This window comes from Myxocyprinus asiaticus, chromosome 30, assembly GCF_019703515.2.
Source record: "Myxocyprinus asiaticus isolate MX2 ecotype Aquarium Trade chromosome 30, UBuf_Myxa_2, whole genome shotgun sequence".
In the NCBI taxonomy this organism is placed as follows: Eukaryota; Metazoa; Chordata; class Actinopteri; order Cypriniformes; family Catostomidae; genus Myxocyprinus; species Myxocyprinus asiaticus.
In genome coordinates, this window is record NC_059373.1 from 713,680 (window position 1) to 727,915 (window position 14,236).

Consider the following 14,236-nt stretch of genomic DNA (forward strand, 5'->3'; position numbering starts at 1 on the left):
GCATTGTTTCATATTATTCTAGATTGTTCTGCACCCAGAGGGGACTGTTGCATTGTTTCATATTATTCCAGACTGCTCTGCACCAAGAGGGGACTGTGGCATTGTTTCATTTTATTCTAGATTGCTCTGCACCCAGAGGGGACTGTTGCATTGTTTCATATTATTCCAGAATGCTTTGCACCAAGAGGGGACTGTGGCATTGTTTCATTTTATTCCAGATTGCTCTGCGTCAAGAGGGGACTGTGGCATTGTTTCATTTTATTCCAGATTGCTCTGCGTCAAGAGGGGACTGTTGCATTGTTTCATATTATTCCAGATTGCTCTGCACCAAAAGGGGACTATTGCATTGTTTCATATTATTCCAGATTGCTCTGCACCAAGAGGGGACTGTTGCATTGTTGCATTTTATTCCAGATTGCTCTGCACCAAGAAGGGACTGTTGCATTGTTGCATTGTTTCATTTTATTTCAGATTGTTCTGCACAAAGAGGGGACTGTGGCATTGTTTCATATTATTCCAGATTGTTCTGCACCAAGAGGGGACTGTGGCATTGTTTCATTTTATTCTAGATTGTTCTGCACCAAGAGGGGACTGTGGCATTGTTTCATTTTATTCCAGATTGCTCTGCACCAAGAGGGGTCTGTTGCATTGTTTCATTTTATTCCAGATTGCTCTGCACCAAGAGGGGTCTGTTGCATTGTTGCATTTTATTCCAGATTGCTCTGCACCAAGAGGGGACTGTTGCATTGTTTCATTTTATTTCAGATTGTTCTGCACAAAGAGGGGACTGTGGCATTGTTTCATATTATTCCAGATTGTTCTGCACCAAGAGGGGACTGTGGTATTGTTTCATATTATTCCAGATTGTTCTGAACCCAGAGGGGACTGTGGCATTGTTTCATTTTATTCTAGATTGTTCTGCACCAAGAGGGGACTGTGGCATTGTTTCATATTATTCCAGATTGTTCTGCACCAAGAGGGGACTGTTGCATTTTTTCATTTTATTCCAGATTGCTCTGCACCAAGAGGGGACTGTGGCATTGTTTCATATTATTCTAGATTGTTCTGCACCCAGAGGGGACTGTGGCATTGTTTCATTTTATTCCAGACTGCTCTGCACCAAGAGGGGACTGTTGCATTGTTTCATTTTATTCCAGATTGCTCTGCACCAAAAGGGGACTGTTGCATTGTTTCATATTATTCCAGATTGCTCTGCACCAAGAGGGGACTGTTGCATTGTTGCATTTTATTCCAGATTGCTCTGCACCAAGAAGGGACTGTTGCATTGTTTCATATTATTCCAGATTGCTCTGCACCAAGAGGGGACTGTTGCATTGTTGCATTTTATTCCAGATTGCTCTGCACCAAGAAGGGACTGTGGCATTGTTTCATATTATTCCAGATTGTTCTGCACCCAGAGGGGACTGTGGCATTGTTTCATTTTATTCTAGATTGTTCTGCACCAAGAGGGGACTGTGGCATTGTGTCATATTATTCCAGATTGTTCTGCACCAAGAGGGGACTGTGGCATTGTTTCATATTATTCCAGATTGTTCTGCACCAAGAGGGGACTGTGGCATTGTTTCATTTTATTCTAGATTGTTCTGCACCAAGAGGGGACTGTGGCATTGTTTCATTTTATTCTAGATTGTTCTGCACCAAGAGGGGACTGTGGCATTGTTTCATATTATTCCAGATTGTTCTGCACCAACAGGGGACTGTTGCATTTTTTCATTTTATTCCAGATTGCTCTGCACCAAGAAGGGACTGTTGCATTGTTTCATATTATTCCAGATTGTTCTGCACCAAGAGGGGACTGTGGCATTGTTTCATATTATTCTAGATTGTTCTGCACCAAGAGGGGACTGTGGTATTGTTTCATATTATTCCAGATTGTTCTGAACCCAGAGGGGACTGTGGCATTGTTTCATTTTATTCTAGATTGTTCTGCACCAAGAGGGGACTGTGGCATTGTTTCATATTATTCCAGATTGTTCTGCACCAAGAGGGGACTGTTGCATTTTTTCATTTTATTCCAGATTGCTCTGCACCAAGAGGGGACTGTGACATTGTTTCATATTATTCCAGATTGTTCTGCACCAAGAGGGGACTGTGGCATTGTTTCATATTATTCTAGATTGTTCTGCACCCAGAGGGGACTGTTGCATTGTTTCATATTATTCCAGACTGCTCTGCACCAAGAGGGGACTGTTGCATTGTTTCATTTTATTCCAGATTGCTCTGCACCAAGAGGGGACTGTTGCATTGTTGCATTTTATTCCAGATTGCTCTGCACCAAAAGGGGACTGTTGCATTGTTTCATATTATTCTAGATTGTTCTGCACCCAGAGGGGACTGTTGCATTGTTTCATATTATTCCAGACTGCTCTGCACCAAGAGGGGACTGTTGCATTGTTTCATTTTATTCCAGATTGCTCTGCACCAAGAGGGGACTGTTGCATTGTTTCATTTTATTCCAGATTGCTCTGCACCAAAAGGGGACTGTTGCATTGTTTCATATTATTCCAGATTGTTCTGCACCAAGAGGGGACTGTTGCATTGTTGCATATTATTCCAGATTGCTCTGCACCAAGAGGGGACTGTTGCATTGTTGCATTTTATTCCAGATTGCTCTGCACCAAGAGGGGACTGTTGCATTGTTGCATTTTATTCCAGATTGTTCTGCACCAAGAGGGGACTGTTGCATTGTTGCATTTTATTCCAGATTGTTCTGCACCAAGAGGGGACTATTGCATTGTTTCATTTTATTCCAGATTGTTCTGCACCAAGAGGGGACTGTGGCATTGTTTCATATTATTCCAGATTGTTCTGCACCAAGAGGGGACTGTGGCATTGTTTCATTTTATTCTAGATTGTTCTGCACAAAGAGGGGACTGTGGCATTTTTTCATTTTATTCCAGATTGTTCTGCACCAAGAGAGGACTGTGGCATTGTTTCATTTTATTCTAGATTGTTCTGCACCAAGAGGGGACTGTGGCATTGTTTCATATTATTCCCAATTGTTCTGCACCAAGAGGGGTCTGTTGCATTTTTTCATTTTATTCCAGATTGCTCTGCGTCAAGAGGGGACTGTTGCATTTTTCATATTATTCCAGATTGTTCTGCACCAAGAGGGGACTATTGCATTGTTTCATATTATTCCAGATTGTTCTGCACCCAGAGGGGACTGTTGCATTGTTGCATTTTATTCTAGATTGTTCTGCACCAAGAGGGGACTGTTGCATTTTTTCATATTATTCCAGATTGTTCTGCACCAAGAGGGGACTGTTGCATTGTTTCATATTATTCCAGATTGTTCTGCACCCAGAGGGGACTGTTGCATTGTTGCATTTTATTCTAGATTGTTCTGCACCAAGAGGGGACTGTTGCATTTTTCATATTATTCCAGATTGTTCTGCACCAAGAGGGGACTATTGCATTGTTTCATATTATTCCAGATTGTTCTGCACCCAGAGGGGACTGTTGCATTGTTGCATTTTATTCTAGATTGTTCTGCACCAAGAGGGGACTGTTGCATTTTTCATATTATTCCAGATTGTTCTGCACCAAGAGGGGACTATTGCATTGTTTCATATTATTCCAGATTGTTCTGCACCCAGAGGGGACTGTTGCATTGTTGCATTTTATTCTAGATTGTTCTGCACAAAGAGGGGACTGTGGCATTGTTTCATATTATTCCAGATTGCTCTGCACCAAGAGGGGACTGTTGCATTGTTGCATTTTATTCTAGATTGTTCTGCACCAAGAGGGGACTGTTGCATTGTTTCATATTATTCCAGATTGCTCTGCGTCAAGAGGGGACTGTTGCATTGTTTCATTTTATTCCAGATTGTTCTGCACCAATTTAAGTTTTAGAAAAATCACCTTTCTGCTCTAGTGTACTAAGGGGCTGCCATGCCTTGTTAAAACAGTAATGTTTATTGTTTCAGTACTGTTACAAATGTTGCCTGTATGTTTACGTAATTCACAGCCTGTTGCAACAGTGCTTGCTAGGAGAAGAAATTAGATAGTTAGTGATTTAGGTTTCGAGTCGGGTTCGGGCTTAAAATCTGACGGTATTGTTCATGCTGGGTAGGGTCGGGACATGGTCTCGGTTATGGGTCGGGTTTCATTTTAAGGCTGGTGCAGACCTCTACTGCTGGGACAGATTTAGTTATTTCTAAATATGAGGGGGAAATGCCCCCCATCCCCTAGTTATAATGGTTGCTACGCCCCTGTCACAACAACAGTTTTGGTGGGAAAAACTTGCATACTGAATGTCAAAGCTTGATAGTCACATAAAATTCACCCCATAAACAAAATATTCTTTAAAAAAATATAGATTTCTATAATCAGTAGCTTCCTAAACACTTCCAAGGAGGAAAAAACACATCAATGTCAATGATGAGTTATGAGCTATGTAGCTGAACACACTTTTTTATTTGTTGTGACTTATGGATGTTATAAAGTAAATTTTATTAAAAGGAAAAAAATAAATTCTTGTGATTTGGGATTTTATCCCTGATAGCACAGGTACATCTCTCAGACATCTATTTGATGTCTGCATTTACATCTGGAAGATGTTTTTTATGTTGTTTGCTCACCTGCAATACGTCTATAAGACTTTTCTTCTCGGATGTCAATCAGACATTCAGCAGATGTATTTGAGAAGTTTTTGATTTAGAATGATTGTAAATCTGATCTTTGAAAGATGTTCAGGGGATATTAAAATGCGATGCTTTCCAGATGAAAAGATCTAAATCAAACATCTCAGAGATGTACGTGTGCTGGGTATGGTGTATTTGATGAATTCTGTTGTTGTGAATGGTCTGAGATGTGTAAACGAAAGTATTTTCAGAATAATAGAGCTGTTCAGCCGTGACGTTTGCAGGCAAACACGAAAGGCTAATTCATTGTGGGTTCCTTTTAGGAATTTCCTAAGGGTTTTTACAACTGGGAGTAAAACAAGATGTGTGGTGAAAATTTCTCAAAGAGACTTTCACGTTTCTGTTCTAGAACATAAATGACACACAGTCATATCTAAGGTTTTGGATTTTGATGCCACTGAGTCTTTCAAAAATGCATGTTGCTAACCCATCGCTAAATAAGGACTACAACTGTCATCCATTTTATACAAAACGTAGCTGAAAGGCTGATGGGAGTTGTAGTCCTTAATTAGCATTGTGCTTAAAACATGCGTTTTTGAAAACACAGTAGCTTCAGAATTAACGTTTGGGGTCTGACTGTGTCATTTATGTTCTAGAACAAAACGTGAAAGTCTCTTCAAGTCATTTTTACCACTTAATATAAAACTGGCATTATACAGACCCATAGGAAATACCCGAGGGAACCAAAGGAATTGTCCTTAAGGGTTTTTTCCTACAACCTGAAAAGCTCCATATAAAGGTACAAATGAGTTAGACGGACATAAATGTTTCCTTTGCCCAGTTAACAGACTGATGTTGTGGTTTGGTTCAGAGTGGAACCCTATTTCAACAACCGAGCGTTGCAAAATTCTTTAAATGTAGTTTGAGGCTAATTAGTCTAGTGCAAATAATCACTCTGTTTAATGTGACACAGGAATAAAATACAATCCTGCAATTCCTTATTGCTGTGATCATCTATATACAAATGCTGTTGTAGACTATCAGTATAAATCATCAAACACACACGCACAGCAGAGGAAGTTGATTTCTCAGAAATGTTTGTGGTGTGTTGATGGTGTCAGAAATGAGCTGCTGTTAAACACAGATGACAGCAAATGCAGTAACACTGTTGGTCATGTGTGTTTCATTTCAGATGCTGCTGTCAATCAGGTGTGTGTTGTGCTTTACATTTTGCTTCTGTGGTTTCTGCTCATTTGTGTGTGCACCAGAATCAACAGACACACAACACACAAATATACAGGCATGCTTGTGGTTACAGGATAATGCTCATCTCCAATGCTCCTGATATTCAAGCTTTCCAGCCATAACGATTCTTCTGGGCTCCACCATCACTCCATCTCCATGTCTGTTTACTTCAATTAAATGAGCTTGAGAGGAGTTCACCTTTAGTGTTTCTCGGCCACAAAAGATCTCTATGCTTCCTGTTGGGTAAATGGTTTGGTAGCATGGTGTCAGCTTCCACTGGTAGACTGATGACATGCAAATCTAGTCCAGGGTGGCCCTGTCTCATTTCCATGACCTAAAGGTGTGAACAGCTTCAAAATTTCTTACATTAAAATATGACTAAACTGAAATCTTATTCTTAAAGGTACACACACTCATTTTTTCCTGTTTAAAAAAAGTTGCACTCCTCCAGAAATGAATTGTAAATTTTGAAACGTGTAAAATCATGATCACTCAGATGAGATGAAGACTCATTTTAGTGATCTTATAAAAGCTGTTTTATTCTACATGGAGAGAGTCATGTTGAGATCACATGACCAACTGGATACTACACGCTTAATCTCAGTAATTGTCCTCTTATTGATCATGGCTAACTATAGTGAATGCATAAAAATAAAAATAAAAATCACTCTCCTTCTTTGCTTTAATTTGGACAAATTCAATGCAAATTACGTGCGGAGCACAAGTCTTGCGAAGCTAAAGAATGACTTTACTCAATATCCCTTGGCTGGAATGTTCGAGGAATGTTCTGGGTTCAATACAAGTTAATGCGGGTAATGTTGATTACCACACAATAATATTATATAAGCACTTACATTAATTCTTCGATTAAAACTGGTGTATTATTTGAGCCGTAAACTTGTTCAAATGGTCATTTTATGAGTTTAGGTGGTTACGTCGTCATGGCAACAACGTGGTAAAATTGTATTGAACTTAAGTCAAAATAATTTTACATTATGCCACAAATGCTGTCGATTGAGCTTAACTTGTATTGAACCCGGAATATTCCTTCATGTAGATGTTTTGTTCTCCATAACATCAGTACATTTCTGATGTTCATGCTTGACTAGTCATCCCTGAGTTTTTCCCCTGAGACTGCCCCACTTTTTTATGGTCCTATGCTATAGATGCTTAAGAACTGGCTCATCTTACCCCACTGTCCCCTGCAACATTCTCAGGTCTTTTTCCTGCACTATAGTGTTCACAAAGAAATGTGACAAACCTTCTCGAAGAGATCACGAACTGAACATTTAAACTGGTCTCATGATCATAAACTTGTGAGCAACAGAAATCACTTTACCCATCATACAGTGCGGCTGAGCAACACCAACAGGAGGAGAGAAATTAATGATACAAACACTAATAACTCTTTAGAATTTATTTTATTAGAAAAATAGTTAAAAAATAAACATTCCAGGCTCATGGAGAGCCCAATCTGTTGTGCCGTGATCTGATCATCGGCGGGCCTGTTTGTGAGATGTTGGGCTCAAAGCGCCCGAATTTACGTCCAACGACCAACATGCTTCAGTGCACGCCCCGGTCTTCTGGAGAGTGTAAAGGAATCATCCAGTCCAACTGACAGTCCATTTGGTTTCACCGAATCAGGAAAGCAAGACCGGCACTGATCCCGGCAAATCCAGCAATTGCCATCAAAGCGTTCCGAACGACAGACTCCACGTCCTCCACGCGGAAAAACTCCACAAATCCATGCTGGAGAGACAGAGAGAAACCAGTGAGTTCAGATTACCATCCAAAAATAACATGCAAACCAGTGCTGCCACAGTGCTGACCAATGAATTTCCATGGTTTTCCATGACAGAAACTTCCAAGACTATTCCATGCAAATCACTGTTTTAAAATTCCCCAGATATTTCCCGGTTTTCCATGAGCGTGGGGATCTGACATCGAGTTAGTTAATTTGTGGAAAAACTGCATAATATTGAAATGTCAGCCAAGTTATCTCACAGCAAAAATGAATTTTTGTTTTCCTAGTAAAAAAAAAAATGAGTGATAGACCGATATATCGGCCAGGCTTAATAATTGGTCATTTCTCGAATACCGGCTTTTCGCCAATTTTTCCGTCGAGTTAGTTCCAAAATCAACCAATAGGTTTGTCAATGGATAGTCAACACTTTTCTCTTTTCAAATTTATGCCAATTAAATATCGCAGAACATAAGTGCTTGTTTCACTTTAGAAATTGTGTGTACATCTGATTTGCCGCTGTTAAATTGTATTATGTTTATCGGCATTTATATCGGTATTGGCCACTGAAAACCCCATATCAGTCGACTACTAGTAAAAATATCTACACATCCTTAAATGCATGATACATTTACTAGAGTAGCAAAACGGCATATTAAGACTTGATTAAAAAAAAACATATCTTGAATTAAGTGTTTTTCTTACCACAATGACAATATCTTTACTTTTGTTAATTATATATCCAACGATATATATTGAGGTTTGGTGTTTAGAGGCTTCAGGGTTAATTCATAATAATCGTGTTTATAAATCGCAAGTAAATCCAACTTGTTTTAAGGATGTTTACACATTCTAACTGAATCAAAATCCTGAAGAAAATGAGTCGAGTTTCACATCTGCTGAATGAACTCAACGCTCATATCCCATCACAACTAGAAATTATATCTTGATACTTTTCAGCAAATTGACAATATTCGATAGATATCTCGATAATTATGTTTTTGCTCTGAAATGGCATAAAAGTGTTTGTTTTTTCAGTGAGAGGAAGCATAATTTCATCTAAACAGCCATTGTAGGCAAGTAGAATTAACATTTCAAAGGTATTAAGTTCAAATATATTTTAAAATGTTTGAACTACTGTCAAACTCTCCTTTACAGTTCTGCATTTGTAGATTTGTATTATAACTTTCTAGTTGTTACTAATGTTTGGAATTGCATGAATACTTGAAGCTGCAGTACTTCGCAATGCAGGTGAACTGCGTTAAAAACATGAGCCCTGCCTCCCCCATGCGTGCACAGACCAGCGCGTCACCGGTTCATTCGAAAATGTTTATCTGTCTTTAATCGCAACCTTTGGCAGTTAAATAATCACATATGATCATATCTCCATTTTGATGTTTTTTGATTAATTAAACAGACCTGAATGATCGTGAAATGACTCTACTGATGCACTCTATGAAACTTAATGGCCAAATAAAAGGCTCATTAAAATCATCACGATATTCACGATATTGTTGAATTTTACATCGTCAGCAAAATCATCGCGATTATATCGTAGGTATTCGATATATCGCCCAGCCCTAATATGTAGGTCAGATTTCAGCACTTTCAAAATCTGTGATTAACCGCAATTAACTATGAAAACCTATGCGATTAATCGCGATTAACTGTGAAAACTATGCGATTAATCACGATTAACTGTGAAAACCTATGCGATTAATTGCGATTAACTGAAAAACTATGCGATTGATCGCGATTAACTGTGAAAAACTATGCGATTAATCATATTAACTATGAAGAACGATGCGATTAATCATGATTAACTGTGAAAAACTATGCGATTAATCGCGATTAAAAATGTAATTGACTGACTGGACTATTAATTACACAATTTTATTATGACAAATGACACGTTATTAAAGCACATTAACTGAATTCTGAATATCCTCTTTTCAGGCTCACAGTAGCTTTGTCAGATTTCTTCTTTTTTTATGTTTTTAAAAAACTATTACTCCGATGTCTGTTCTGATGTCTTTTGATAATTGCTTTTAATCGACCGGTACGATGAATGGCTGATACATCAGTGCATCACTAGATTTAATCATGTTATATAATGCGTTAAGTGGATCTGAGAGTAGTATACTCGAACGGCCGATTTATGCTTACTTGGCGAATAGGCTTTGCTTATCGTCATAAAATTTAGGTGAACTAAACACAGACGTTTTCGATCTGCTAAGATGTTTGTTCGGTGATATTTCAGTGAGGCAACATTTGATGTTATTTTGATTAATTATACAGCCCTCTACTGGTGCACTCTATGAAACTTAATTGACAAATAAAAGGCTCGCGACATTCACGATATTGTTGAATTTTATATCGTCAGCAAAGTTATCACGATGATATCGTAGGTATTCAATGCATCGCCCAGCCCTAATCACAACTGCACTGAATTATGCAGGGAAGGACCTGTTCCCGTTTAGTCAAACAGACATTAGAGTCACGTGTGTTGGTGTGTACTCACCCAGCCTTTGTTCTTGAGGAGCCAGTCGTGCTGTTCTGATATCAGATAGGAGGAGATCTGTTCTGCCACTCTGTCTATGCAGTGCTCCCTCTGCGCCTCCTTCAGCCGCACGCACAACACGGCGCCAAACGCCACCAGACTGCTGATGCGACCCCAGTTTGTGCTGCCGTCATTGAACATCTTCTGAGCTATAGAGGAGAGGAAGTCCATGTCATCCGTCTGAGAGTCCACCTGCAGTTTCTGCATCATTCCTGAACACAACAGCCCAAACATCAGCCACACATGAACAGAACCAACCCACCACAACTCTCTGACATTAGAAAAGAGAGGAAGTAGAACAGCCTGAATGGGGTTGGGATCTAGAAGAATTACATTCATTAAAAAATTAAAATTTTCTACGGCAGGTTTTAAAAGTACTAAACACTTATCCATCTGTTCTGATTCCTTAGTTTGTGTGTGTGTGTGTGTGTATACATGCGTAATGATTCTAACTAGCGAGCGTAGCGATTTTTACTCCGTGGCCACCCACTTTACTTTGTTCTAGCATGACTGTAGTTCTATTTTAACAATAATATTACTAAATCTTTTCCAGTAAAAACATACTTTTTTTTTCAATGAGATATGGTGTAATGTGGCAAAATATTGTTTTGCAATCAAACAACTTAAACCATCCTCTTTCACAGGTAGTCACGTACTACGCAACGCTGGAGAACATTCAAGTGAATCGGTTCATATAAATGAATCTGTTACAATATACGATTCACCAATCCGCTTCTACGCAACGCTGGAGTACATTCAAGTGAATCGGTTCATATAAATGAATCTGTTACAATATACGATTCACCAATCCGCTTCTACGCAACGCTGGAGTACATTCAAGTGAATCGGTTCATATAAATGAATCTGTTACAATAAACGATTCACCAATCCGCTTCTACGCAACGCTGGAGTACATTCAAGTGAATCGGTTCATATAAATGAATCTGTTACAATATACGATCCACCAATCCACTTCTACGCAACGCTGGAGTACATTCAAGTGAATCGGTTCATATAAATGAATCTGTTACAATATACGATCCACCAATCCGCTTCTACGCAACGCTGGAGTACATTCAAGTGAATCGGTTCATATAAATGAATCTGTTACAATATACGATCCACCAATCCGCTTCTACGCAACGCTGGAGTACATTCAAGTGAATCGGTTCATATAAATGAATCTGTTACAATATACGATCCACCAATCCACTTCTACGCAACGCTGGAGTACATTCAAGTGAATCGGTTCATATAAATGAATCTGTTACAATATACGATTCACCAATCCACTTCTACGCAACGCTGGAGTACATTCAAGTGAATCGGTTCATATAAATGAATCTGTTACAATATACGATTCACCAATCTGCTTCTATGCATTGCTGTGAATTACATTTAAGTGAATCGGTACAATCGTGCGGTTCATGTAAATGATTCTGTTAAAATAAATGATTCACCAATCCGCTTCTATACAACACTGGGAAGTACGTTTTAGTAAATTGGTTCGTTCGGAGCGTTGTAATGAACCAGTTCAAATAAACGATTCACCGATTCATTTTGAATCCATGCGAAGAAGTCAATGCATCTTTTATGAAGCAGAACATTTAGGTATTTGCAGCTGTATATCACAGTTGTCGACTCCTAATTGCCAAATTAATTTATGCAATTCCCCAGTTGAAAACAAAAGATGCAGCGACTTCTACGCATGGACTGAATCAGTGAATCGTTCATTTGAACTGGCTCAATACAACCATCTGAATGAACCGATTCACTTAAATGCACTTCCCAGCGTTACATAGAAGTGGATTGGTGAATTGTTTATTTTAACACATTAATTTACATGAACCGTACTAGTGAACCAATTCACTGAAATGTTTTGGACTCTCCGTGAAAGACAACTTTCAATTTACTATGTTTTATTTTATTTTTTTCAATTTAATGTTGTCAGCTTAATTGAGATCCTCACTGTTTTTGTGCCAGATAAATCGAGTACAATTTAATTGAATCAAGTAATTTTATTCGATAGAGTCAGTGTTGGGTGTAATGCATTACTAAGTAATTAATTTCTGTAATTAAATGACTTTTCATTGAGTAAGGGATTACTCTTAATTTTTCAGTCGTTTAATTACAGTTACTTTTAATGTAATTGTATTAAATACTGTATAGATGCTAGAAGAATTCTATATAAAACAATAGTGAATTTAAAATCGTATTTATGTATGTTTTCTAATTTAACACTGCCCCCTTAAATTCTTTGGGCAGTTCATGAATAATTAATTAGATTTTATGATTTATTTGAAATAATTAAAAGAACAGTTTCATGTCTATCCTTGTATTTTTCATCTGATTGAGGCTGATCAGGTTTTAGAAAGTAATTAGTAATAAGTAATGCAATTACTTTTCAGACAGAGTAAACAGTACAGTAATCTAATTACACCATAGATGTAATTAGTAGTTAGTAACTAATTTTTAAAAGTAACTTACCCAACACTGGATATGGTCAATGTTATGTACATAACATTTTCACTTCTTAATAGCAAATCACAAAATAAAATGAGACCTGTATTGATGAAATATTTTATATTTGACATTTTTTAATGTATTTATTTTTGTAGTTTGTGGGGGATATGGCGGTCTTGAATCCTGTCAAAAGTCCAATCGGCCGTGCACGCGCCGAGGGAGCGCGCAGCTTTGTTGGGGGTCTCGGGAGTGCGCATGAGCGCGTACCTTTGTAAGTGATCTGGTGCTTTGTGAGAATGTCATCAACGACCCGCCTGAGCGTCGGTAGTGCGGAGTGAGTATTCTGGCCCGGTGGACACATTCCAGTGTGTGTGCGATAGAAATCAAACAAAATCTGCCGAGTATCCCGGTCCAGTTCAGCAAAACCGAACTCCTGCGGGTCCGGTGTGGCTGGGTGAGACCCATCCGTCGCACACACGAATCGCCCGTCCAGTTGCAATGCTTTCAGGATGTTCTTCCCGGACCTCAGCGGTTTTAATCCGGTATCCATCTCGTCCGCGTACCCGTCCAGCTCGTCCTCGGCTCGGGTCTTCAGCGCTGGCTCAGGCACGAGCGCTGTGTGCGCGCCCTGTGCGAATAGACTCATCGCGGCCGTTCGTCTAAATCCAACACTCAGACTCATATTTACGCTCGCAAACAGCAAGGGCACGAAAAATAAAGTTAAAACTCAAATACAAGCTAAACGATTAAGATTAAAGCTTCGAATCGGTGTGGTTTCTGAATGTGAAGGTGACAGTGCTCGTGTTGGTCAACACTCTTGACTGGAGTGAAGCGGAAGTGCTGGGAGTGCTGACGTATTTATAGTAGTAAATCACGTCGTGCGTCGTGCGTCACGGTTTTTTTTTTTTCCTCCTTCCGATCCTTGTATGGGCTTCCTTTCCAGAGTTTTCCTGTACTTTCCTAATTATCACTGATAAGGTGTGTGTGTGTGTGCGTGTGTGTGTGTGGGAGAGGCACTGAAGTATGAAAGGTATGAGAGGTATGAAAAGCATGTCTCCTGATACTTTACACACCCTTTACCTTTATTCTCTATTCACTCAAACAGTGATTCAAGAGTCCAGTCAGTCTCACACCTGTACACCTGGTTCCAATGAGCAATGTGGATAAAAAAGAGAACTTAAGGCTTAAACTGACATTTACAGTGTTATGTAAATGTTATTTTGGCTTTGCATGCTTCTCTATTAATAATAATAATAATAATAAGCATTAACTAACTAGTACTAATTTCAAAACCCTTAACTGCATATTGCTATTAAAGTTTGTCGGTGTCATCATTCAGAAAATTATTCTAACAACATGTAAACAAAGGCAGTGTTATCACGTGATACCTGTGATTTTTCCACTTTCATGTCAGGGGCCGGTTGCATAAACATTGCCATTAACTTAAGACTTTGTCTAACAATTGGTCTGACTAGCTATTGTATAAAACAAGCTCACAGTTGTCTTTAGTAAGACAGTCTAATTCCTATTGCATTGTGGGAAAAGTAAGACACTGAACAGCTTAAAAAATGTACGACTGTGGACGCTCAATGTAGTTTTTATTCGCTGAAAATATTTACT

The 14,236-nt window shown here is 38.8% G+C and overlaps 1 protein-coding gene across 1 annotated transcript; it reads right to left on the reverse strand.

Annotated features, from left to right (window-relative positions):
- Positions 1 to 7,258: 7,258 nt before the first annotated feature.
- Positions 7,259 to 13,443, reverse strand: mcl1a (MCL1 apoptosis regulator, BCL2 family member a). The gene is made up of 3 exons (XM_051664114.1): positions 12,884 to 13,443; positions 10,115 to 10,365; positions 7,259 to 7,601 (listed from the first exon to the last, which is right to left on the reverse strand). The coding sequence occupies exons 1-3, from the start codon at positions 13,296 to 13,298 to the stop codon at positions 7,485 to 7,487; spliced, it is 783 nt and encodes a 260-aa protein (XP_051520074.1). The 5' UTR covers positions 13,299 to 13,443; the 3' UTR covers positions 7,259 to 7,484.
- Positions 13,444 to 14,236: the final 793 nt, after the last annotated feature.

Coding starts and splice junctions, on each gene's coding strand:
- mcl1a (XM_051664114.1), bottom strand. CDS start 13,298: ATGAGTCTGAGTGTTGGATTTAGACGAACGGCCGCGATGAGTCTATTC. Junction 10,366..12,883: donor GCACCAGATCACTTACAAAG/GTACGCGCTCAT, acceptor TGTTGTGTTCAG/GAATGATGCAGAAACTGCAG. Junction 7,602..10,114: donor TCCTCAAGAACAAAGGCTGG/GTGAGTACACAC, acceptor CTGTCTCTCCAG/CATGGATTTGTGGAGTTTTT.